At 43.2% G+C, this 27908-nt stretch overlaps 1 protein-coding gene across 1 annotated transcript; it reads right to left on the bottom strand.

Annotated features, from left to right (window-relative positions):
- Positions 1-182: 182 nt before the first annotated feature.
- Positions 183-23963, bottom strand: mical1 (microtubule associated monooxygenase, calponin and LIM domain containing 1). The gene is made up of 24 exons (XM_088640309.1): positions 23377-23963; positions 18752-19057; positions 18326-18533; positions 17612-17734; positions 17199-17297; positions 16934-17089; positions 16319-16419; positions 14668-14925; positions 13889-14004; positions 13043-13169; positions 12403-12487; positions 11508-11655; positions 10911-11107; positions 9438-9544; positions 8945-9007; positions 8195-8375; positions 7827-7897; positions 6282-7308; positions 6049-6149; positions 5487-5600; positions 5081-5174; positions 4737-4830; positions 4112-4185; positions 183-3287 (listed from the first exon to the last, which is right to left on the bottom strand). The coding sequence occupies exons 2-24, from the start codon at positions 19007-19009 to the stop codon at positions 3088-3090; spliced, it is 4002 nt and encodes a 1333-aa protein (XP_088496435.1). The 5' UTR covers positions 19010-19057; positions 23377-23963; the 3' UTR covers positions 183-3087.
- Between the last annotated feature and the right edge of the window lie 3945 nt (positions 23964-27908).

The raw sequence follows: 27908 nt of genomic DNA, 5'->3' as shown, positions 1-27908 counted from the left end.
TAAACACACAAAGTTTCGAATGAGCAATGGCTTTGTCCATTGTTTCACTACGCTGGTCATCCAGCAAAGTGTAAAGAAAAATGAGACCACTCTTAGGTGTGAAGCAGTATAAAAGCCAGCCCATTCGTTCCTCTTATCAGACAAAGAGAGGTGTTTTTAACAGAAATAAAGGCCTACAAGAGTTTTTTTTTAAATAAATGTAAAGTTTTTAATGGTTATACTTTATGCATCATCATTGCATTTTATAAAGCCCTTGTCATTTCTGTTACATCAAGTATTTAAATTACACTGGGTAAGCAGCAATTGGCAAATGAATGTAAGGTTTTAGAAGCAGGTAATTGAACAATTTGGCCGTTTCTGTGGGTTTTCACAAAACTCATAGTAGAGCTTGTGAGGTATGATCACCATTATCAGCTGCAGCTAGCACGTCTTTGTTCTTAATGCATAAAAGGGCATTATAAGACCTCAAAATACTTATGTCAAGTTATAAAACCCATATAAACACACAAAGTTTATACAAAACAGTCTCAAACATTGCACAATGAAGTCTTTTACAAGAGGAACAAAAGATGCCAGGAGCCGTATCACCATGCAACTCACAACTGACAATCCACTGAAGCTCAGTAGGTGTGTTCCTGGTCAGTACCTGGATGGGAGACATCCTGGGAAAAACTAAGGTTGCTGCTGGAAAAGGTATTAGTGGGACCAGTAGGGGGGCGCTCCCTGCAGTCTGTGTGGGTTCTAATGCCCCAGTATAGTGACGGAGACACTATACTGTAAAAAGGCGCCGTCCTTCAGATGAGATGTAAAACTGAGGTCCTGACTCTCTGTGGTCATTTAAAAAAGAAAATCCCAGGGTGTTTCTTGAAAAGAGTAGGGGGTGTAACCCTGGCATTTAAAATAGATTTTTAAAGCTTCCCCACTGGCCCTTACCAACACCATGGCCTCCTAATAATCCCCATCTACGAACTGGCTTCATCACTCTGTTCTGCTCCCCACTGATAGCTGATGTATGGTGAGCGTTCTGGCGCACTATGGGAGCCGTTGCATCATCCAGGTGGGGCTGCACATTGGTGGTGTTGGAGTGGAGTCCCCATTACCTGTAAAGTGCTTTGAGTGGAGTGTCCAGAAAAGCACTATATACTGTAAATGTGAAAACAATTATTATTATTAAAAGACTACAAACACCAGTGTAACAAAGCATTCAAACATTTGTCAAGATGTATTTAGAAGTTTACGATTGTGAAATAGAAAGACCATTCCATTCTGCAGAGGAGGAAAACACAAGCTTCAAGTTGGGAGGATTGACAGACTGTAGTCACATCGCAGGGTGTGGAAACAATGTGTGGACCCCATGCTGTATGCAGAAAACACCAGTTTGGAGTATACGTCAATGCACTTTCACATTAATTCCATTAGTAGGTTTATATAAAGGAACCCATAACCCCAGGAGAGAAAGCCCGGTTTTAACACAGATCATGGCTGCAAGGATAATGTACAAGTGCACAGTTACTCTAACAAGCCAGCAGCCATGGTCCCAGTGAGCCACAGTGTTTTCCCATTTTCATTCCAGTTCTGAATGATTTAATTGCATCAATCAGCTGTTTCTTTAGGACAAGTCAACAGTTTCCAGGCCTCTGCACAATGAGTATCTAAGCATGCTTGTAAAGCCTTATATAGACCTGCAGGACTATAGCTCTCTGCGTTGCAGGCTCCTGTTTTGACCTGCAGAAATAAAAGAATGGATCTGACTCTGATGAAGGATTATTTCAACACCAAGATGAAATTAGACTAAAAAAAACAACGTATAAACCTAGAGCCACACACAATTTCTTCTATAGAAGGCATTTTCAGTTTTCCTTACATTGCACTATTTTTCAGGTACCCCTGAGATGTAAGATTATGAAGTTAAGAGAATACATTTCTTTAGACAATCAATACATTATCAGTATTTATCTCTTCAGCAGATGAGCAATAAAAAATAAATAAAAATATAAAAATAATACAAATATAGATTTTTATTTATATAAAAGAAGAAATGACAAAAGATCTTACTCTGTGTAATGGAAACACATAGCTTTTAGAGCCAGGGTCCTCAAATCCTGAGTTTGTACACCACAGATCTCCAACCCTGGTCCTGGACAGCCACAATCCATCAGCTTATATGGGTCACCATTAAATCACTGATTTCTGTTTTGTTCCACCTGTTTTCTCAGTTTCATGTTAGGTCTAATTAAATAACTGCATAATTGTAATACTTCTAACTAGGCTCTGAAGTTAATTTATATGTAGGTAACCATACCTTTAATGACGTGAAGGTCTTGTGTAATCTGTTGTTAAATACCTTAAGGAAAACCTATATACAGCATGTCCAATTTGGAAAGTGATTAGGTAAATTGTTTAATTAACTTCTCAGGTTGGAACATATACCAAAAGACAGACGAGCCCCCATAAAGTGAGTCTGATACACCACTGGCCTACAGGGTACATTTGCAGATATTCTCATCTAGCTATGCTATAAATCAGCACAACTGCCAGTAGTCACTATTCTTCATTCCTATCCCTTCAAAGAAGCCAAGATTGGATTTTGACTTGTTCTTTAACAGTCTATGAATTTAAGCTCTTGATTTCTGATCAATTTGCCCTTTTTTATCCCGATGCATAGAAATTTGCCAGTAGCACACAAATTGTGACGTTTATACTGTTCTGTGTATCTACTCAGGCAGATGATTTTCATCTCTGTTGCACACATTCACACCAGACATTTAGCCTATATTCAGCATTTTACTCATTCTGTCCCTGGCCTGGGTGATGTGTGATGAGACCAGTAATGTCTTCTAGAGCTCAAGCCCCACAGTTCAGCACTCACAGGAGATTCAGCAGCTTCAGTTGGTGTGGCTGATCTGCACCTCTGTCTGTAGAAGACTCATGGCCCAGCTGGCCAGCTGCCATATTGTTGATTCTGCTTTTGTCTCATGCCTGCTTTTGCATGACATTTTTTGACACAGCAGTCCTGAGAGCTGGTCTGTGTCTATGACCAGGAGGCTTGTGTTGTGTTTAGTACCTTTGTGCATGCACGCCAGGCACTCATGCCCAGTGGACCTGGGCGCCTCCTGAGGTAGGTCTTTTGGGATCCAACACAGCCAGCCCATGCAGACAGTCATTGATCTCCTTCAGCCTCTTCTCCTCCAGGAAGGTGACTAGCTCATTCCTCTCATCCACGACTTTTAGCATCTCTTTCAGCACCATTTCTTCCTTGGCCTTCTGCTGCGGAGTCTTCACTGAGTCTGAAACGCACACACACACACACATCAGGAATTACAAGCTTATGGTTGATCTTAGAGTGAGCACCCTTGTTGTTGCTTATTAACTAAGCTGTGCAGCACTTTTGCCTTGTTTAAATTTGTCAAGATAAAAAGGGCCATGAAGAGGATCAAAACACAAATAAGAACTTAAGCATTAAAGAGTGCAAAACAAGAGATGCCAATTGAGGCAAGTAATCCAATTAGTGCTTTAATAATTAAACCTTATCTGTCCAATTAACCCAGCTTCTAAAATAATTTAAAATGAATAACCTGTTGGAAAGCAGTCAGGCAAATGGGCCACTTTAGAATCTACAGTGAAGCAAGGAACCAAGGACACAATGAAAGTATATTTGGGAGCGGAAACCAGATGCGCAACTGTACACTATTAGTATCATCAGCGTACTGATGATACCCAACACTGCTGGTCAAGAAGACTTCCTTGTAGTCTTGGAAGAAACAGCTGGATGAGGTCTTTAGCTCCATTGGCTACTAATGACTAAAGAAGAACAAGACCAAGTCCTCATCTGTGACCTTTCCCATATCTTAAACCATAGGTTTTAAATCCCTCCTGTAATATGAAAAAAAAATTCTAAAGGGGGAAATTTACAGGATGATTAATTACTTCAGAAAGTCCATTAGCTTAGAATTGTTTTTAGGAACATAATAGTGCTGGTAATGCACTGGAATAAAGAAAAGTAAACAGATGGAGATCGCTTTCCTTCCAGACTGTTAACAGAGGACAGTGAGGCTATACCTATCTCTGTAGATCAGAATGGGGTAGAGGTGGCATGAGTACTGTAACGTACCACTCATCTCAATGTAACTGCGAAGCTCCTTTTCAAGCCTGCTCTGCTTGTCCTCCAGCTCCAGCTGCCGAGACCTTGAGAGGGGCAGAAGAAATCGCATCTTGTTAATACAGGATGTTTAAGACACTCAAGGATTCACACGCATTTCTAAAAATAACTTGCAGAACTCTATATTTAGAAGAGTTATCTATAGTCCCACACCAAACAATTTCAGTGAGTTGTTTTTTCTTGGAAACCTTATAAAAATCATTCATTTCCTTATATTCGCTCCTATCCACGGTTATTCCTTAACCAGTATCAATTCAACTTGTGTAGCAACTTTTATCAATTAAATCCTGCTGAATTAACAAAAACAGCCCTTGTCCAGCAATCACTTTGAGCAGATTAAAGTTCAGAGCTTTGCAACTGGACAAGCAGTTTAACAGCCCTGCTGAAGTTGAAAGATTCTGACATGCCTTCAGTTCTTTACACGTGCACTTAAAATTGAAACTGTACTGTAACTGAACTACTGGGAACCAAAATCATTGTTATAGCACAGCAGGATTTTGGTTGTCCTTAGTGGCCTTCTAATAGCGCTTTGGGTTCAAGACCGTTTGAAGTTTTGGAGAAAGCAGGCTGTACTCACGCCACCATGAGATCTGACTCCTCTGAGACCAGGGCATTCTTTTCATGGACCAGCTGGATCCACTTATTCAGTATCTCTGGGGACCCATCAGAGCCTGTGCAAAGGGAAGGGTGGGGATAGTCAACAGTCAGTTTCAAGGAGCCAGAATTCCTCTCCATTGTCATTTTTATTTTTTCCATATTGCTGGAGGTGTTCTAGAACACAGCACTGTTAGCATCAACTAATGACAACAGCACTGGTCCACAGCATCAGTAAAGACCTTCCTGCATTGCTTAAGAGTTCCTGCAGTTGTGCGGTGCAGCACTGATGAAGCTTTAAATCGTCTCAATACAGCACATCCTTACCAATTTCTCCTCGCAGAGTCCTCTCCAAGGCAATACCCTTCTCCTCCAGCTCTTTGAACGTCACCTCAATTTCCTCTAGGCGGCGCTGTATGGACTGTGAGAAAGAGGAACTGTCAGGGAAGATTGTTTATGAGGGGTCAAACACCACTATTTAAAAAAAAAGGTCACTTCTTTTCCTTTCTATTTGCAACTTTTCACAAAGGATGCAAATATATAGTCAAGATCTATGCCATGTGTAAAAATGTTTTTACATTACACCACGTTTCTGCAGCTGAGAAATCAATCAAATTCTGCAAGGTGTACACCTTGATAAATATATAGGATAGATAATTAGACTGAAAGGATGGGCACGCAAGGTTTTTTGTCTGTAAAACACATGGTCAGTGATGGCAGAGCGCAGGCTGACCTGGGCCCTGTGGAACCTCTGCAGCTCACACATCTTGGCGTGTCTCTCGAGGGTTCTCATCTTCAGCAGCTCCAGCTTCTCAGCCTCCAGAGGGTCAGAAGGGATTCTCTGAAACTGGAGAGGGTGGGGCTTTGGTCACCATTGGTAGATTAACACAAACCCTTTTTTGTTTTTACCTCGGTTTTACCGAGGTAAACCACAAACATTTATAAGCTTATCCTTTCAGCACTGTTTTTTACTCTATATGTTGTTCATAGTCTGGAAATGCTTAAGATGCAACAAAGTCATATAAGTGATAAAACATCACAGTTAGGAGCGGATAATCAAGAGACAATGTTATCATCAGAAGTCAGTCCTGATGGTTACAGGCAGCAATGGAAATGATCTCAGGATATTCAGATCCAAACATACTCAATGTACAATCACCCTGTTAAGCTAATGCACATGGTTATTTAATGAAAACAACCATGGTGGTCTCAGTAGGAATTGGAAAATATATACATTTCACATACATATGCAAAAAAAGGCATACGTTTTATTTCAATAAATCAGTATTGCATACCCGTTCATCATACAGCGGGTCAAAATCAGCATCACCAGTACATACGTCATCATCTTCCTCATCATCATCTTCTGACTGGTAGAAGTCAGTTTCTTGGGTAACTGTGGGTTACAAATGCAATATGGTTTATCATATTACATAGTTAATATTACATAATTAACAACCCTCAGGAGAGGGTTAACTTAAGGTGCAATTAATATGACTATTATGCCAATAATTCTGTGCCCTCTTACCTAAGGTTCTGTCCCCGACCATAGTTTCTTGGATTTGGGAGAACTTGGGCGTGCTTTGGGGGCTGGGAGTGACTTGGGTTTCCACTGGGGCCTGTGCAGTCTGTTCCTCTTTTCTCCTGAAAGACTTCCTGTTGCACTGATCCCTGATGCCACCCCCCAGCCCACTCCAATGGCCTGATTCTCCTGCAGGCTGATCTAGTGCCAGGAGGTCAGGAGTACCCTCGGGATCAGTTCCTGGTTGAGTTTCAGAAGGATTCTGGTCCTCAAAGTCGACGCTGAAACTCAGCCTGGTTAACCGCATCTTCTCTTCCTCAGTCAGCTGCAGTTTCTTCAGGGTGGGTGTGTCGTGCCTCTCAGCATTCTCCGATTCTGGGCCATCTTTAAACAGGGGAGGCCCTGGAGGGTTTTCCATTGTAGTTTCTTTCGAGGAGCTTTGGCCTCCATGATCAACCTCACAGGATTCAATCAACATGGGAATGCTACCCTCACCAGTGTTATCAGCCTCCCAGGCCTCAATACATTTGTCCTCTTTTTGAATGCTTTCCCTTTCGTTGTGGGTTACCTCTAATGAGGGGACGGCTGGCTTTCTCAGTACCAAGGTTCTTGGTTTTGGTACTGGTGGACCTGTACTATCAAGACTGGTCCTGGTTAAACTAGTTTCTTCAACAAGTCCCCCACTCCCTGTAATAGTGGCTTGTGACCTGAGCCGTGAAGTCCTGACAGCAGGCACAGGACGCTGGGTAGCAGAACCATCTTCCTTTGGCCCATCTGTAGAACTCATTACAGCCACAGCAGAGTGAGTGACATTGCCACCAGCGTCAGTATGCTCCCCTTCCCCAGCTCTTACAGGACACTGGTCCTCAGGTAAGGAGTCCACAGGAGGCTTTGTTACAGGGAAGTGTACGATTTCAGGGTGGTCTGTAACATCGTAATCTCTGCGTGGAGGCACGCAAATTATTTCAGTTTGATGTTCTCTATCGCTTCTATCCACAGTCTGTGAGTCGGGCTGCCTGTGATCTACACAATCCTAGAGTAAAAAGGAAATAAACGGGTTATCCTGGGAAAATGCCCTGATGTTTGATGAAATATCTGCTAACTCACAGGTCCTACGTCCAATGTGCTCCGTAATTCTGAAATTAAGCAAGAAGATAAAATAGCTACTGTAGTTGTGGCAGGATTACAATGAGATGGACTGGTAGGTTGGGCAGTTGATAACTTCTATTATGCAGCATAATGAGTTCTCTTCACTGCAACTGTGAAACATGAAATGGACACTTACATTTGCAAAATCACTTCCTTAATTATATCTTATTTTTGAATCTTCATCACAGTAATTTAAAAGAATATACAATATAATCCACATTTTTTTTTTACATGATTGCCTTTGGCTTTCTTAAATCACTGTAAAAGATTTTCAGCATTCCACCAATTTTAGATTGCATTTTGAAAGGGTTTATTTGATGTGAAGGCAATGTGCTGGCACATGCGTTTTCCAAGAAGCAATATCTCAGACCGATTTCATTCAGACCACTGAAAATGCTGTACCTGGGTGCCTGCAGGCTCTTGTTCGCTGTCCAGCGGCCAATCCTCAGAGTGCTGCATACAGAAGAACTCGCCTAACAGGAGAAAGAAGACACCAACAAGTTTTTACATTTATATCAATGACATGCCAAGAAAGACATCTTATTCTTCATCGACCCCTCCTCCCAACACAAACATGTTTATATTCCTAGTGACAACTTGTGGACTCTAACCAATTTCTCTACACTATTGAAAACTTCGGTCAACTTAAACTTTCTACAGAGGGTGAAAATTATTTGTATTTGTAACCGATTTACAATAATATGCCATGAGGTTTGTCTCCGTCTCTCGGTTGAGGTAATGCCCTGAAGCGAGCACACTCTCAAGCTCACCAGTTTGGTTGTCGAAGGAGTAGCTGCCCAGGCGCAGAGTGACGCCGCACTGTTTGCAGCAGAAGCAGCTGCGATGGAAGAACTTGCCCTCGGCGCTGACCCGCTCCAGCACGTAGACGCGGTCACCACAGAAATAGCACACCTCACTGGATCCAAGGCCTCCTGGACTGACTGGGCTGAGCTGCAGGAACACAAGAGGAGCTGCTGGACTGGGCCCACAGACCAGCTGGGCCAAAGAGCACATTCACTCGTGCTTTCTGGAATTCTTACTTCTTTCCCTTGTTCAACTCTAAAAATAACTTGCTTTCTTCTAACCTTTCTTTGCCCCACAACAAACTAACTTTATTATGTTTATTACCCTGTGTACAGATATAACATGCTTCGGCAATGCTTATTCCTAACGCAACATGCTTATTCCTTTCTGTGCACGTTATTCCGTTGTGTGGCCCTGAAGCTCAAGCTGCCCAAGACGGACATCCATCAGGCACTGAGGGTGCTGCCATGAGAAGCAGGGGTTTAGAGAACAATTATTAAGGCTCAGTTGCAATGACAGTCACCCGTGAAAACCTAAACAGCACTGAAGTGTCTTGCACCAAGAGTCTTCACTGTCCAGGAAGTGGTGCTGTGTCGCTCTGAAGCTGGAGTTTCCCCACGATCGATTTGCACACAGCACTGAATAACTGGATTCATCTAAACAGAGTAAGATGGCAATAAATAGTAATACCAATAAAAAAATCTGTCCCAACATACTTTGGCTTTCTTCTCCGTTATCTTTGCTTTCTCCTTCTCCTCTTTTACAGCGGCCATTTTCTGCTGCATTAGACAAAAAGAAAAAACGTCACACATTTTCTTTCTGTGTAGGTCAAATATTTCTGACAGTCTTTGGTTTTATGATATTCTTTTTAGCTGCTCAAGTTTGTTTTAAAGTATTTTTATGCATATGGCACAACTAGAAGTGCTTTTCAAAACAAGAACAGGAAGCACTGCTTTACCCAAAGGGTTGTGCGACTGGTTACTCAGCCAAGTTACAGACAATAATACTCTGGCTTCTTTAAAAAATGGCTGGATTTGATCCTTGGAACAATTACCTACTAACTACAAATTTACTAGAAGGGCCGAATGGCCTCTCTGTCCTCAACTTTCTAAGTTCTTTTGAATTTTTTACACTGCAGGGGGTTATGCTGGATTCCCTAATGTGAAAACTCTGAAACAAACCCGTGCCAGATAAAATATCCATTCTTACCTTACGTCTCTGTAGCGAGTTGTGCTTGAGTTTGCTCAGGAAGAAGATGGCGGACTTGGCGCCGGAGAGGGAGATGGGCTTCGTCGCTGGGAGGATTTTATTGTCCCCTGAATCCAGGAGACACAAGAAGAATAGCTGGGTCTCAGGTGCGCCTGTGTCTTGACATGACTACCTGGACCCCCAGCTGGAAAATGCTGCCTGGTAACTGAACACGTCAGCTTTCCTTTCTACATTAAGTAGCTGATGACTTAAAGCTGCTGATAAAACACAAACCTGGACTTTGGCATTTTTAGAGCTGTTTGTTATTCTGTATCTATATGTTAAAAACACATACACAGCAATAAAAATTAAGATTGAACTAAACTTCACAGACTTAGTTAAGATCTGAAAAAGTGTTAGAAGTACACACCCATGGTATTTCCTGATAATCACTTTAGGGAATTCAGCTGAAGTCCCCCAGCCGAGCTGTAACTACTTCAAACTTTAGGGTTTGCCAGTGTGATTTCTGATCTTAAATTAATAGCATTGTCACAATTTCTTTTTGAAAAACTCTAAATGAATTGTAGGTTCCAGACGTGGAACAACACAACAGGCTTTGTTAACAAAGACACTAAATTTTCTTCCTTGTAAAAATGCAGGCACATTGAAGCACCTCAAGGGGCAGTCTGGTTTTAGACGCCAGACAGCTTTTACCACAAAAACAGCCCCACCTCTTTACCTATACTGACATATAGGAATCAAAAACAAATAACAATAAAAACAGCAATATATAATTATATTAAGGACATTATCATTTCTTTTTGGATTCAAGAAATCAGAAATCAGAGAGCTCTTACCTACAGTGTAGAACATAAGAGAGTGTGCTGTTATCTAGTGGGGTGTGGACATAATGCTGTTCTCAGTGTTCTCGGTCATGTCAAGACACCACTCTGAGCTACTTAAATGCACCCTTTTCTGGCTTCAGACATGTCAACATATTGCTGCTGTAAGTAGTGTTGGCTGTCCAGTAGGTGGTGCTCTTCCTTTTGGACCAGAATGGTTTCAAAGCAGTGCCCTAGCATGGTGGTCAGGGCCACTGTGCTGTTGGATCTGTCATTCTTAGGATGAGATGGCAAACTAAGCTTATGATTACTTGCTCATTTAAAATCACATGACAACATTCACTACAGTAGGGGGTATTAACCCAAGTGTTTCGGTTAAATTCCACCCTGGACTTGCATATTCTGCCCAGCCTGGAGTTTCCCCTGTATTGAATTGGTGCAGCGATTTCTCACTCCACCCCCTGATCTGCAGGTGCAGAATGGCTGCACATTGATAGTGGATGAAGTGGGTCCCCTCCTATATCCAAAGCACTTGAGGATACAAACCACTATATAAATTATATAATATTTATATAATGATATACATTATTACTACGTTTCTTAATCAGCTTATGGGATTTCTTAACGGGCTAAAGATTGGCCTAGTACGGACCTGGGGGTGTCGCTGTCTCCCGGAAGGCGTTATAGAACTCGGTCAGGTAGAGCACCATGGCCAGCTTGTCGGGATGGCTCTTGGCCGCCATGTCAGTCCCGGACATGATGGGCGTGATGCCAAGCTCTCTCTGCGCCACGTCGAATGCCAGCTGGTTGTTATAGGCGATGTTAGCTTCACCCAGAGAAGCAAAGTCACTGAAACGGGACAGGGAGGGGCCATCAGCCAAACCACTCCTAGAAGCAAGAACTGCAGCACCTCGGGTGCAACTGCACAGCGTGACCCCATCGAGACAAGCCAGTTGTGGTGCGGTTGTGAGCTCAAAATCAAAAATCAGCGTATGCCACTTTCTATCAGGTGTTCACAGCATTCAGACAATACTCTTCGTTTACTACAGTACATCTAAAACTAAATTAAATGGAAAATGAAACAAGCAACACCCCTTGGGGAGGGAATAGGAATATAATTTTTGTTCATTACACACAAAATTCCCCCCCATAAGAGTTTCAAAGCATTAGGGCAGTGCCAGCAAACCTATGCCTGACGTCCCACTGGTTTTACAGATAGGTGCCAGTAGGCGTGGCACTCTGTACTCACATGAGATCAGGTCGGAAGTGGTGTATGAGGGCACAGAGAGCGAGCCCGGACCTCCAGGAAAGCGTCAGGTCCATCACTTTTACATTCTTGTACCCAGCTGTGTGCTGCTGGCACCAGATCAGCAGCTCCTCGTACCCACCTACTGAGTCTGTGGGGTAAAAGAACTGGGTGTCAGAGGGGGCACTCATACACAGCATGGATACTCCACTTCCATCATTCTCTCCTATATTACTCCTACATTAGGCCCATCATTTTAAAATGGCTGAACCATGGCGGATATTAGATGTGTACAACTCACACCGAGCACAAAATCAGACCAACACAAAATCAATTCCAATCCCAGTTAAGATAGTGGGCTGCAGACAAGTCAGATTTGCATGCATTGAAGTAATTGGAAATTACTGAAGATGCTGATCGGGCAAAGCCTTGCCGATGAAAGAACTGTTTTCACAAAGGTACTTTTGAATGCTCTTACAAACACCAATCCTCTGTGCGGCCACCTGGAAAACTGGGAGGTGTTACTATCCAGGATCAAATGCTACAGATGTACTTGTCCCTGGCAATATACAGGCATGCAGGATCAATTACTGGAGCGTACAGTGCCGGGTCTTGTTTTGGTTGGCATAAAAAAAAAATTTTCTAAACGTAGGCACTCGGGTTAACTGTCTATGCGCAGCCCTCAGGGCAACGCAGAGATCTATGATAAACTAAGCATCTAAAGCCTAAACGGTTATGCAGATTTGGTCTTGCTGGAGTAACTTGTACTGTAAATACAACAACAGAGATCAGGATCACATATTCTGGACCATTTGACCTGGATCAGAAATGGCAGAGGTGTGCATATGCGCCGTGACCTCTGAAGTGAAGTGAGAGGAGGAAAGGGGCGTTTTCTGACCCTGCCGTGTGTGCTGTGGCCTCTCCTGATTCCTGCTGGCCCTGTGTCCATCCAGCTGATCTTCCACATCACACAGATGTCGCACCTGAGACAGAAACAAACAGCTGAGGGGAAACAAAATAAAACCACCTCCACCATGTGGAAGGAGTGTCCGAACGAGTTTGTCCTGTACAACTCTGATAAAAACTGTGTTTCAGACTATAGAAAGCAATATGAAAGTTAAACTACGAGGACACACCAAATCGAGAGATGTCATACTAAATCTAGCAGCTGCCTTTAATTTTACAATCATTATTTACTCATTTCATTCTTGTTATATAGCATAACACACTTGGGGAAAAAAATGGAAGAGCATTCCATTTTAAAACAAATAACATAACTTAAAGCAATGCATTAATATATGGTTTATGAATTTTTAATAATCTAAAATTAGACCAGAATAAATAGGTTTTGACCTACCTTTTAAAACATTATTTTGTGTTTTAATGTCTTAAATGGTTAAAAATGACATTTGGAAATGCATCTCATTTTCCCCCCACCTTGGCAAAAACGGTCAAACTGCATATTCTTAATGTGTTAATACTAAAATAAAAAAAACAGACTGTCAACTTCTCAGCTTTTTCCATGATCAGACACTGACCTGGCTGGGCTTGATGGAGCCGAGGTTGATATTGGGGTAGCGAGTGGTGGGGTCGATGCTGTAAGCACTGTAGTTCTTGCTGGTGTTCTCTGGGGTGGTCTGAGATAATAGCTGGTAGAGGCTCTCCCTGTCAATTCAATACAGCAGTAAAGAAACTTTACTTTCTGTGCAAGTGGGGAGCTTTGTCAGGGGGTGTGCTGAGAAGGGAACAAGCAGAGATTAATTCCACACTGAAAATTAGAAATAAAAAATGGGAACTTTACAGTTGAGTTGAAAACGACACCTGAAGAGACTCAACCAAAATGTTGTGTTTTTTCTTTTTGCTTTTCAGTGTTCAATTAACCTCTACTTGTTCCTTGGCATTTTCTATTGCTCATAGTACAAGTAGCAGTGGGCAAAGAATAATGTGAACACTATACATTTTAATTCAAAAATAAATTAAAAACTACTTTAAAATAAACACAGCAAGGGCTCTAAATTGGAGGAGGTGTTGGAATTCTAGTAAAGCACGCTGCATTAGAATTCCCTTCTTTCCTCTCATTAGCTCTCCTGTCTTCCGGGAAATCTGCCTCCGTGTCTTGGGCTCACATTCACTAGGGCTCCTGTGACACATTGGGATGAAGTGCCTGAACCTGGAGAACGCACACATTATAAGTCTGCATAACAAGGGATCTGCTTTCCTGTATGAAGGAGTTATTGTGCATCTACAATGAATATCCTGTATATCTTGCTTGTGCTTCATTGGCATTCATCATGAATGAAGTTGAAATGGGGTGGTACCACAGCAGCGTCTTTCAGCCTGCCGCACGCCTCTCCCACTCCCCAGGACTATAAAGTGGTGGTTACCGTTCAGCCAGGACTTCCAAAGGGGGGGTTCCCTGTCCCCAGCGTTTCACCATCCAAGCAGCATCAAAGGCAGCCAGGAACCCACGGGCAATGCCTGTGCCTAGGGGCCAAAAGGGCTGCAAGCGGACAGGGAGAAACAGCATCAAACAGAGCCGTAACCATGACTGACACATTCTCCCCAGGCAGGACATGCGGTGGCCAGGCAGAGGAAATGAGGGGATAGTTATAGCTCTGAGGTGTAAAAGAGGTGTTAAGAATACAGTACATTCTCATTCTCCTAATTATAACTTAGAAATGCATGGCAATAAGCAAAGGGACAAGCTATTCAGTCTGTCATACTGATCTGGCTCCGTTTTAGACACCTAACCGGCACTGGTCACACAGGAATAAACCCCCTGGATATGGACAATAGCCAATCAAACCTAACCTGCATGGCTCCAGGATTTGGGAGGGAACTGCAGGGCCCAGTGAAAAGCTACAATTACACACATACAGGAGCCCAAAGCCAGAGCCAAACCCAGAATCCTTGAGCTAGAGTACCTCCATCATGGTCACACAGGCAGTAAGGGCTTAAAAACGGACAAAGGGGTACCTCAATTTCTACACCAGTGTTCCCATCATCTCCTGACCACTTTTATTTCAAAAGTAAGTTATTCAAATTACTCTGCTAGAAGCTGAGCTGCTCCATTTCAGCCCAGCTCTGAAATCCTAAATGTTGTCAATGCCTGGCTTCTTCTCTGGAGCACTGACTGTCCAGTTCCGCACTTCCTGCGACGCACCTCGACAAGGCAGTCTCCCACCAGGCAGATCAGCAGCCTGCTGCCACCTCTCTCCCGCACCAGCGAGGCAGCCTCGGCCCGGAACATGCAGGTGAAGTCGAACATGGCGACGTCTGGCTGCCGGGCATGGTTCAGCGCAAACTCCAGCCCGGGCAGCTGTCGGTTGGTGGAGAAGTGTGCAGCCTCGTACGCATAGTGCCTTAGGGCCTCGGCGTTCACGTTCTGAGGGGAGAGCAGCTTCTCAGCATCGTTGTGGTCCTGGTTTGGGGAGAGGAGGAGTTAGCCATAGCAGCAGCAGAAGTGATTAGAAAGCTTTCGCAAAATTCTGTTTAAGGCAGATGGCAAACAAGCAAACAAGAACAACGGCACAAAATTTGTGCTGTGTGAACTCAAGCTAAATCTTCAACCCCTGTTGAAGAAGAAAGCGGGGGTGTGAATTTTGCTCTGAAACGAAAAGCCTTGATCATCATCATGTTGTGTTTCTCAAATGCTTACCAGCATTGTCTCAGTTTACCCATCTCGCATCTGAACGCCAGAATGTTTACAAGAAAGGAAACTTACTAAAAACCGCCATACAAACATCTGTGAATGATATAATCCATGTTTTTAAGCAATCTGTTCCATTTTATTTAAAGAAAATACTAATAAACCAATCCATCACAGACACAAACCGAGCAAAACATAGCAAGCGTTAATCTAATACAAGTAACAGTAAATAACAGACCCCACAACCATGTTTTAAGAAACATTCTAGTCTCCTCACCGCACAGCAGTATTTGAGAGGAAGCACTGCTTACACTTTCTCCTGTTCTGAGAATCCCCACGTTCATCATGTTTCCATGACAATGTCGTTTTACACGTTCTTCTTTAGAAAACTTGCCTTGTCTAACAGAACAGAATGCAAAGCCAGAGTGTATACAGAGCTCTGCATTGGCCCAGAAAGAGGCTCTGTAATGCCCGGATCCGTGCAATTAACAAGGATTATTCCTGGTTAATCCATCTGAACTGCTTCATCAGACACTAACACCTGGCACAGAACAGAGTGGGCCTGTTTTAGATTGTTCAGGAGTTGGGCTCACTCTGCTTAGAATTATAAATCACATCTTTCAATTGCTTTCATGAGGCAAAATGCACAATGGAGCAATACTGATCAAATAAATAAAGTACAGAAAGACAGCAGTAACTGAAATGTACTGATGAAGAATAAAAGGTATTTTTAAGAGGGCTGTAACTTTCTATGTCTGTGCAGGGTGACTCTTGTGAAGGGTTACACGCCAGAGTCTGCAAACCATTAAACACTGCTGTGCCAGGGGGTCTTCTTTTTTCCTTGTACCGGTCATCTGAGACAGTGCTGCACCATGCCAGGCAGGTTATTTTTATGCAGCACAAACAGCAGTGCTTTGGTGCTAGCTGGAGGACAGTCACAGCCCTTGAAAGTGGTCACACAGTTACAATCAACTCTACCCCACCTAGTCAAGGCACTACAAAGCCAACTGTGCATCACCCTCTGGCACAGCCTGTATAATACAGGGCATACAAGCCATTAAAACCCTTAACCACCTTTTAGCTTTTTACCTCTTCAAAACATGTAGACATTTTCAATATACCAATTTCTCTTTCAAATTCCCCAGGTTAGAAAATACTCTCTCACCTGCTTAATGACCCCTTTGCTCAGAAGGCTCTTCTTCTTGGCTGTCATGACAAAATAGTGGGTATCGTCTTTGTAGTAAACGATGTTTTCTAGATCGATGCCTGGATTTTGTGGGTTTGAAAAGAGGGAAAGCAGCCTCAGTCTGTTGCACACAGTATGACTTGACATTTTCCCCCAGATTTCTGCTAAGACGGCTGAACCCTGAAGCCAGAAGTGCCAAATAAAACCTCCTTTTTCCCTCAAATGATTCTAATGCACCTCACTACATGCGCCCTTCTTCAGTCACCTGTGCCTGTGTGGGTGTGTACCTCCTCAGACAGTACAAACCTTGCAGCTTTGGCACAAATGCGTTTGCTTAAATGTTGAAAAATTGCTTCGGACGTTCTTTATGCTACGAGTCAAAGTGCCCTTCTTTTCTACCTCAGTCTGCCAATTGATGTATTTACATATATTAACAGCTTTCGTTCTAAAAAAAGTTTCATGACTTCCTTTAAATCTAACCTACCAACACCGACTAAAAAAAGTAACAATACTTTTCCATGTAGAAAGATACAGTAGTAAGACTGAAAAACAATAGGTTTGTCTCTTAGGTGGTAAGAGGTGTTGCGAGCTTACCCGTCTCGTTGTGGAGGCTCTGGAAGAATTTCTGGTTGTAGATCCGTGCCACGCCGCTGATCTCAGACACCTGTGCCTCTTCGGCAGTGTGGTGGTTGACGAAGTTGGCCGTGATACCGATCGCCAGCTTCCCACGCATCTCCTTCCTCTTGAACCCTGGAGGGGAGTAGGACAGGACCATCAGCAGCAGCAACACAGTCACCGACTGACGAAAGAAAAAGTGTGTGTGTATGGGGGGGGGAATGAAAGGAAAAAAGCTGGTTACCTTTAGGGACAAAGCGGCCGCCTCCTGCAGAGATGAAGACATCAAAGTGAAACTGCCTGACTGGGTGGGAAGCCGGAAGCACGTCTGCTCGCCAGCCTGCTTTCAAAGAGGAGAGGAAATGGGGTCAATACAGACATGCATGATACTCCCGTAATCTACAGATGACCCTAGATATGGACTGAGAGGCGGGAAGGAGAGAAAGGAAGAGGAGAAGCAAAACCAAAGATTCTTTCCAGTACACAAAGCAGCTCCCAGTGACTTCAGTGGAAGTGTGCTGTCCCGGAGCCCCAAATCTTCAGATCTGCTGGCAGTGCAGGCTGAGATTAAGTGCACCGAGGTCAGGAGGGGAGGTCAAATACCACTCCTGCTCAGTTTGGTTGAGTGACAGTAAACCCTGACCTGTGATCCCTTACCTGTGGCCCCCTGCGAGTCTATCAGGTGGGGCTCGATGAGGCCCTTATAGTCCACACATGTATGCACCTCCACCCCGAGGATCAGGGCCACCTTCAGTAGGATGAGCTGCAGCTGACGAATACCTACAGGGAGCAGCATGCATGCAAACTGGATCAGGCCAGGCAAGCACATACACTTTTTGGTATATATCCCAACAGCCATAAGGAGCTCAGCAAATGAGTACAAGGAATAAAAAAAGATTTATTGCCATTTTAATGCTGCTTAGTATAATTACTTCAGAAATTCAACATGAATTTGCAACTCTTTCATCTTGCATGGCTTCATGATCACAAATTCTAAGCCAATCCATGACAGGACTCAGACACCTGGGTAAAAGAGCATGCACTTACTCCGATGCCACTTTAAATACTGCAGTTGGGATTCAATTGTGATTTTTTTTGGATTTTGGAAAAAGGGAATATTCTAAACAGGCTAAACAGCATGTATTTTTGTGCAGTGGGCGACACAAACTTCAGCCTTTCATCAGGATGGTAAAGAATTCTGTTAAGCAAGATGGGGTGCATTCAGTACTATCAGGAATGCAATGGAGTGACACCAAGTTCTTTAACAGACTCAATACCACTGTGCTCTGATGCATTTCTTCTAAAGAAACCAAGAGGTTTCACTTTGCTTAACCTGTCAAGGAGACTTGCGTGCATCAAAACCCAACTTACTTATGTGGTCCAGGGTGCCAGAACAGAACTTGCCGTAGAACTTCTTGGCAGCCAGGCCCCGCAGGTCATGGATGGTGTAAGGCCAGAGGTGAAGCACATTGTTTCGGGAAAAGGTATCCCGTTTCTCAATCAGAACCACCTTGGCGCCCAGGAACGCCAGCTCAATCGCCGTGCGCAGGCCACATGGTCCAGCCCCCAGCACTAAACACTGAAACCGAAAAAGCTGTTAACAGTCATTTCCAACTTTACCAGTCTAGAACCTTGAAGAATCGACCTGAACTTGGGCAAGGAAAACTTATTTATTAAATGTATTAAAGAGCAAAAGTAGAAAGAAAATCCTCCTAAATCACAGCAGCCACTGCGATAGATGAGTAGAGAGAGAAGAGAGAAGGTGGCAACCCCCACACCTAAGACACAATCACTAACCCTGTTCTTGACACAGGCCTGTCCCTGCTGGTAGTCTGGGTGTTCTGCCCTCTTGTCCAGTTTGGTCCATATTGCCTTGGCTTTCCAGTAGTTCAGCCTGTCCTTCAGCTTGGAGTAGAAGTGGTGGTAGTCGCGGGGGTCAACCTCTAGGTGGCGACAGAGTTCGGCAAAGGAGGCCAGCACATCTTTGCAGCGCTGCGCATTGGTGAAGCGGTCAAAGAGGCAGTGGGATGGATTCTGGGATTCTTGGGGGGCCATGGCTACTGTGGAGCTAAAACTCCACCAAACCAGGGATGAGATTTTCTCCTGAGAAAGGACAAGACACCAAAGGATGTTCACTCTTCTATTTGCTTCTGCTTTCTGAAGCAACTTGCTAAACTCATTACATCTCTGTGAGTATGTGGCATTCAGGAATTTGTACCTTCATTTCCATTAGTGGTGCACTACACTGGTGTGAGAAACAAGTACAGAAATAATATACATTTTACAGGGATAATCGGTCCATACTTTAAACTATAGCATTAAATTATTCCCAACATTGCTGAAAATGTAAGTCTTTTTCAGGTTCCTGACTATTTCAAGTGCTCTTCATTAATACAGGACTAAGTATTAAACTGATTAGAAATGAGACCAACACCACTACATGTTGCAATCTCTTCCCTTCAAACAAGCTGAAGAAAATTATTTTGCGTTTACTAAAATGGAACAGAGAAATGCCTTTAGGAGGACAAATATCAATCAACTCTGGATTTGACTACACAAAGGAGAAATAGACCTTTCACTAGTTCCCATGCAAAACCCAGTTCACACAGACATCCTAAACTGAAAACTGTCATCAAGTGTCTGGTTAAAGTCTCTCAGGACACAATATCTCCAGGTCTGTCCCTTGAGTCTGAACTTTGCAAACTTCTTTTTAAGCAGCTGCACTTTCCACAACTGACCCACGTTGACCACGCAGTGACCAGACAGAGTCACTGCATTTTTTTTTGTCTCTTCATCACTAAATAATCTTTCATTTCTAAAATAAATTTCATCTCAACGAGTGACTAAAAGAAGATGAGATAAGGTGGCTGTTTCACTATTTCAACAGGGGTTGCAAAGTCAGTGAGCAATAATTTGTGCAATCAGAATTTCGGCTAAAAGAAAACACTTGTAAGAGACTTAAGTCTTATAGTGTTGCGAGACAGAAATTACAGCCTATTAAGATTCCATGGTTTTACATATTATGAGATATCTGACCTTCACCAAGTCCTAACAACAGTTAAATCTAATCTCAAGTGACAGATAACACACACAAATTTTACTTTGTCATTATTATTAAATAACAATCGGAAGCGTTGTGTGAAAAAGTAAGAGCACCGCATAATTCAGTCAAATGTGGAACCCTCTTTAGCAGCAATAACTGCACTTTATGTACTTTCCTTACTTCTGAAGCGTTTTCTTTAAAGGAGTTTGCTTCACAGAGAGCTAAATGAAAAGGAGTCATTTAGTGCTGACAACAATTTGACCATGCTGATGATAATGTGGTAGCAAATAATTCCTTATAAGGATAAAACACAGTTGGCTGCTGTTCAGTGTTAGCTGATCGGTGGAGATCCACAGGCAATTTAGGTTAAATCAATTAGCTAATCAACTTGAAATTGATCTGGAAGCTGCCTTGGGCCCGTGGCTTGCTACGTTCGACTCCAGCTCCCCCAAGGACCTGACGTGGAAGATGCTGTTAAAAAATGCATGAAATTTTTTTCCAGAAAAACCAGAAGTAGAGTCCAGGGCAATAATGATCAAGAGTCGAGAAGATCCAGGTTCCAGTAGTGACCAGAGCCGTCCCCAAAAAGTGCTCAATGGCTCAAAACTATTGCAGGACAGGAAGGGAAAAGAACACATATTCAATACGTCCTCGTCAAGCCACTCTGGATGTGTTAATTGATGTCTATACATCATTTAACATGCGTCAGTTAGAAATCCTCTGTCCTTTTTAACCTCCAAATTAATATAGATTTTCCTTTTCCACTGTCACACAGACTTTGCTAAATTTCAGCAGTTACAAAAAAGGGAAATGGTTATAATCGTCAGGCCGATCTATTTTTATACACAGTGTGAAACAAAACTACAAATGTAGGCACAGGTCTGCTCATCTGTGATTGTGCTCCTTGCTGCCATCAAGAGGAGTGAGTTCTGAAGCAATCATCTTCTGCCACTCACTGGGACAGCATTCTCCTCCAGGGATTGCCAGTTCTGGTCCCGGAGGCCCACACACCTGCGGGGCGTCACTGACAGACTGAACTAACAAGTTTCTTACTGCAAACTTATTTACTTATTTGCACATCGCTTTGCTACTCAAAAGTTTATTATACTCATAAAACACAATAGTTAAAAGAAAGCCTTCCATTTCAAGATTAAGAGTTGAAAACGGTCACACACCTCAAATTAATTCTTTTGCCAAATCAATTGAGAGGTGAAGGTCTCAACCGAGACCTTGGCTGGGACTAACACCAGCAGGCGAGTGGGCGAGTTCTACAGAACCACGACTGCCTGGCTTGGCAGGAAAAAGCTGGTAACCCAGACGCACTTGGTCTTTTGACAGTTTGACACGTACTCACACAGGAACAGCAGTGTCTCTCGAGAAGCACAGCAAGTCTTGCTGCAAACGTGCAAAGTGTGAAGAAAGGCGAAGGGGGATGTAAAATGAATGGAGATGTGCAAACATGGGGCCGATAGACACATAAAAAGAGCCAATTGTACAGATTCACTTTCCTTTTAGCTGCTATTCAGTGAGTTTCTTATTCATACAGTCTACCAGCTTTCCTATGAACCTGGGACATCTGATGTCTTCTGCTCCTCGTTCTTTGGCGCTTTGGTGTCTAAACTGGAAATTACAGTCCTCCGCCAACACGTTTTGCTTATTTGCTAATTCAGGTTTGGAGCTTTCATGGGTCAGGACAATACATATACACCTGATCTGAAAGTGAGAACAAGAAAAAATACTGCCTAGAAAAACCTCCCTAACATTCAAATATCGATGAGCTTCACGTGAAATAAGCAGAACTGGGCAAAGCAGATCCTGTCGAACGGCTTAAGATCACAGCTGATGTGCAGTCTCCACGTAATGCATAGACGTGAGGAACACAGCTGGTACACAGCAGGGTCGAAGTCCTTAAAGAGGCAAGGCCAATTTCATCTGCTCTGCACACATCCTGTAGTTAATCCACAGCTGTCCCGTGAATTCCTCTCAAAAGCAGCCCTAATCTTTCACGGGATTAGCAATATTCATTGAAATTAAGGTAAGACAATTGTTATTGTGATCTTTTGCAATGCTTGATGGTTGCAATAAAACTGGTAAGATGCCTGCTGCATCCTGTCAGCCAAGTCCTGTTACAAGTAGGTGTAACTTCTGCAAACATGCTCACTGAGAAAAGGTGAAGTAATTCCACTCTGCACATTTCTGGCTCTACAGTGCAGTGTTAGTAATAAGCACCTGATAAAACAGACTAGTATGTAAGGGCGGCATCTTTAAATCATCACATGAAAAAAACCTCAGTGAACATACTGCAACAAAAAACAGATGGTTCTTAAAAACAAGTATTAGTCAGCACTCCTATATATCACTGACTTCCTAGACCACTTGTTTCATTCTTAAACTTACAGAGAACCTCCCTACAGCCCACTCTTATGCACAAAATTCAGTTCTGAAATCCACAGTTTTTGATAGATCACACCATCTTTCAAGGGGAGAGGATGGCATAGCAAATTAGTGCAATGAGTGCATAGCAAATTAAGTACCTAATGCACAAAACTCCATTAGGGCACAGGGCTGTAGGCTTCTAAAGAGAAACAGACTTTTGTGTTTGCAGCATTGATATTTATTTTTTACATATTTGATGTGGCAAGCAGCTGTCTGTGCAAGCACACAGTTGCCTAAACTAAGCCACTGTTCTCAGACATCCAGAATTAGAGTCTGACGAAATCTACAGCGTGCAGCACTCTGAAACGAGTGAGCCGGATCTGACGGACTAAGTGCAGTAAATGAGAGGGTGCATGGGTGAGTAATGAGCTCACATAGCTCTTTCCTTTGTCCCCTCAGGCTGTCAGATCATGAGCTTATTATTTGTCGTGTCGCCCAGAAAAAATGACACGCGCGTCTTTGCATCACAAATTCCTATTTCAGAAAAAAAGCAAGCCAGTTCGTTGCTTGCCTATAACTGTATCCTCACTATCTTATCTTAAGAAGCGCATTTTGTTCTTTAGTACCTCAAAGTACCGTCAATCGTAAACAAGCATGAACGTGCACCACCATGAATACAAACAACAGCCCCTAAAGGGTTTTTCCACAAGCCAGTGGCAGCTGGTAAGACTGACACATGGAACAACTGCTCTTTTGTTAACTTCAACTCTACATCGGAAACGTTTCTCTTCTAACGGAGGCCAGCCAGCACCCTGGTCACTAAAATTCACAGATGTGGTTAGCGAGGCCACTTTGCTCACAGTGCCACACCAAGGTTTCTGAAATCTCAAATCTTTTTTGAAAGGAAGCAGCTCTGTGCTTAGAATACGTAATTACCAAGACAAAGACAAAACAGGCAGTGGAACAGGACTCAGACTGGCTGAGAAGATGAGCTTTAACTTACGTTCTCACGCAGCTCCTGACGTCAGGACAGTGTCTGTCCAAACCATGTCCTGTGTCCTTTTCTTGGGCTGGAATAAAGGAGTGAAACTTTTGGGCAGGATGCTCGAGTGGCTGCGCTTGGCACAGCTGCTGCTGTCTGAGGGCTGGGTCTCTAGAGATTTGACTTTGTGTGAGTCAGAGCGAGCAAGAGGGTGGGAGGAAGAGAGGGCAGGGGTGGAGAGAGAGAGAGCGAAGACAGGAAATATAAAATAAGAGAATTCTGTGCTGAACTGAGCAAGATGAAACAGTCACAGGCCTATCGGGTCATTGTCTGTCAGACATATGACCTCATTCTGTCACAAAACCACATGAGTGTCCAGCACGTTTCGCAGGCAGACAACCGTGACCATTAAGCAGCACGATGCAATTAGTGTGCTCTTCAGCAAAAGATGGGTTTGAGCGCATCACAGATTCACTTTGTCCTCCTTAATTTTGAACTCTGAAACATTCACATTTCAGGCTTCACAAAATAGAGAGGAGGGAGAGAAAAGTAAAGAATGGCAGGAAGCCATTCATGGTGCAGTGCTCGTCATAGTCCACAAATGCTTGGGATAAGGTAAGATCACTTAATTGGCCATTTCTTGTATTAGGAACTTGTCTTTTCGCATACCCCAACTTGCTCTCCATGAGACACACAGACTGGGAGAGAAGCTTGGGGTCAGAGCGCAGGGTCAACCATTTATATGGCGCCCCTGGAGCAGCTGGGGTTAAGGGCCTTGCTCAGGGGCCCAGTGGAGTAGGATTCCTCTGCCGGCCACGGGATACGAACCGGCAACCTCCCAGCCACAGGCACAGATCCTTGGCCACAGAGCCACTGCACCGCCCTTTTTTTAAATAAAAAAATCATCCTTCTGCAAAGCATGCACCAGGTGACAAGCACACAAACACAGAACTGTCAGGTGGTTAGCCAGTTGTCTCCACCAACACAAAGCAGAAAGCAGCACTACCAGCAACACAGGGCAGTAACAGTGCAAGGCATCGAAGAGCTTGTTTAAACCAACCTTTAAACGTATCACGGCCAGATCTCTCGCTGTTGAGTCTTGTCCTTACCAGGCCCAATGATAGGAGCCCCACGAGATCCAAACTTGAGTGGCCTCAGCGAGGTCCCACTGTGGGCGCAGGTCCTGGTCTCTGGGGCCAGCCAGCATCACTGCAGCACGAGGGCACCCATGACCCTGTGCAGAGGTGGCAAAGAGGTTGTTGAAGCTCCCTCACCTGAGAAGTGTATGTGCAGAAGGGGAAAATTAATTTTGCTAATTCACTCCCGTGAGTGCAGATAAGTCTCAGTATACAGGCACTGAGCCATCCCCTGACATCATTTAAACTCAAAAGCAACTATTGTTGTTGTTGTTTTCTCCAAACGAATGCAACCTTCATTACTAAGAAGCTGCCCTGGGATTCCCCTGCAAAGTTTGCTTCTGTGTTATGAAAGTTCGTGATGCCTTGCCTTTATCTCCACCTGGGAGTAATGAAGGAAGTCTCCTGTTTCAGTTATAGGTGCTAAACAAAGCCTTTGTTTCAGCTTTATTCAAAACACACTACCATTCATTTACTTATGCCTGGCCATTGAAAAACTGGGAAAACTGTTTGAACCCTTTAACAAGGCTAGAAGGGATGATTTCACTTTCGCAGATTATAGTAGAATTCGCCTTCACTTAACTGAACAAAACGTGAATGAAGCCATCAGAACCAATGTTCTAACTGAACCATGAAACAGTGCAGCCCAGCAGGAACTGAAACTCTTGTGCACAAGGGCAGGGCAGAGTTGATGCTTTCAAGACTGTTTTCAGGGGGAAAAACTCCACTACTCAGAAACACCCAAATATTTTCCATCCCCCACCCCAGTGTAGGCAAGCAGCTAATTCCTGTCATGCAGGGCATTATCCTTAAAAATTAGGGCTTTATGAGATGCAGTGAGCACAGGTCAGACACCCTGCAGACAGATCATATTTCTTATATCTTTTTTTGCACTTAAGAAAACAAATATATTGCAAAATATATTTGTACTCTACAACTTTCCCCCGTGGGTCTTGGAGTCTATGATGAAATGTCTTAGTTGCAACACAACTCAAGCAAACCTGTTACTTCTGAAAAATCAGTAGTGTGGTACAGCAAATGCTTCCAGCTCTTAGGAGAGTCCCACAGTTTATTTGACTACCTGGACGGAATAGCAGTTGTACAATAATTCTGAAACAAAAAAATAAGAACTTAAAAAGGTTATAATCAAGTTGGGAACATTAGGCTGTTTGGTAGGTAGTTAGTTAGTTGATCCAACAATTAAGTCTCTTTCTTGAAGGAAGCCAGGGTATCGGCTTCAACGTGACTGGATATGACAACAACATGACAATCCTTCGTGTGAAAAATGGGCATCCTGTTCTCAGGAAAGATTATTTCAGGTGTGCTAGGGTATTCTCAACCTTCTAGGAAGTCCGGATATCAATGTTGCAAGCTGAAATTCTACATTTGCGCGATACAAACAGCAAAGAAGCATGCAGAAAATAATGCCTAGTATTTTCGTGAAAAAACTAGGCGAAAATCTGGAACTTCCTCCGTCCTGTGGAATCTGTAAGTGTTCATAAACAAGCCTTCGTGACGCATGTAAGAAATAAAACGATTATCGGATCGATTTGCCTGTCACAGCATATTTTATTACGTGCAATTGATCATATTTTGCAGAAGACTGTTTCTCTGACTCATAGCACACATAGTTGCATACGCTGAGAGGTATCGGTCTCTTATCCGTAACGAAACGACTCAGTTTACGTTTATACCAGTCAGTCTGAACAGCCTTATCTAAACAACAACAATAATAATAATCATCTGTAACTACTTTTACTTTTTTTTGTTTTACAAAATTGCACTGCCAGGCACAAACTATTTTATCAAGTGTGTACGGGAGTAAAATATTTTAAACTAAACAGAAACCCACAAACGAGGATAATTGATTTCCCTCTATATTCACATTAGCAATTTTCAAACAGTGTTTGAAAAAGACTGCTGTTTGTGTCTTAAAGTAAATTGCCATCACTTCGCATAGTAACGGATTTCTCCAATTCAGCAGAAGTGAACACTACAGCTCGGTGTTCTTGGGGAAAACGTACCATATCCGAACAACAACTTTATGCCGCCGGTGCAATTAATAACACACCCTTTACAATACTACTCATATTAATTCAAATTATCAAAACATACCTTTCCTGTCTTCTATATCGTCACAGTGGTGTACCCGAGACTCAGTAAAAACAAGCCTGGAACTCAATTTCTGAACACGTTCCTCCTCCTGCACTGCAGGTGTGCTCACCTCCACAAAGGAGTGCCGGTTAGGAGGGTGGATTGATCCCTAACGACACCCTTGACCAAAGGGCAACTTGATAGCAACACTACATGTCCGCCCGCCTTGCTATTTTTTTTTTCAAACGTCTCCGCTGGTCCTGCTATTCTGATTGTATCACTAAGTGACGATTTATTTATCTGATCTGCCGACTGCCGAAGTCCTGCATCAGAGCGATAAGACTGTGTCAAATTACACACTACTGTTGGCTTTGCTACCCTTTCTTTATGACAATTAAACCACACCGATAGACATTGGTCATAATAGTTTAAACGCCCATCTCGTATCTGAAGGGCGTTCGTTCCTGGAAAGGGTCGTAATAATTAGAAGCTTCTCCCGGAAGCCCAGGTAGCTACACGGGTGGAAGGGACTCTCTGCAGCCGCGGAAAACCCACGCGAGCCCGAGGAGAACCGAACTGAACAGAACCTGAGAGCTGAGAACTGTCAAAGAGGCGGCGCCGACACGCAATCAATTGATGCCATTAAATAAAAACAACACGTATTGTTTTATCAAACGGTATCACCTACATTTAACTGTTTAACTGTTCCATATTTGCAGCTTAAATACGCAAATCGTCAAAGATCAGATGAGAGTGTCATTTTACTTACTTTCGACTGCAGTCAAAGTGAAACCTGAGGTCAGGTGCAGAACGCTTGTCAGAATGGGTCTGTGGTTATAAAGCGAACTGGGAGTCATAAAATGTGTAACCTGTCTACAGTCCTCCTCTTGATTGCGGCTGAGACAACACTGGCTGTCCCTGGAGTAGAGTAAACATACAGCATTTTGCATTTGATAATGGCATTTAGAAATCTCAAGACGTTCTCTTCCATCTCTGTGAGTTATAATGCTACAGCAAAGTATTTAGAACAGCGTTCTTTGTTTTCTCCCTGGTACAATCATATAACGTTTATCTTTTTCATATGCAAAAATTGTGAGAAGCGTAATGGGCGGGAAACGCCTTCAACAAATACGACCTTGTTGTATTCATAAAGGATAAAAACAGTGTGATACAGAAAGAAAGACGTCACGCCGTAGGGAAGCTTAGTTTGGGCAGCAGTACTCGTGAAAACTGTCGTCTGTTGTCGCACGCGATTCCCTTTGGTTATGAGGTCAGATAGACTCGCGTTTCCATTTCATAGCCCGAAGCTATCTCGAGAGCGCA

This window comes from Lepisosteus platostomus, chromosome 7, assembly GCF_059453375.1.
Source record: "Lepisosteus platostomus isolate fLepPlt1 chromosome 7, fLepPlt1.hap1, whole genome shotgun sequence".
Lineage (NCBI taxonomy): Eukaryota > Metazoa > Chordata > Actinopteri > Semionotiformes > Lepisosteidae > Lepisosteus > Lepisosteus platostomus.
Note: the sequence above shows the minus strand (reverse complement) of the source record. Positions and strands in the feature narration are given on the sequence as shown.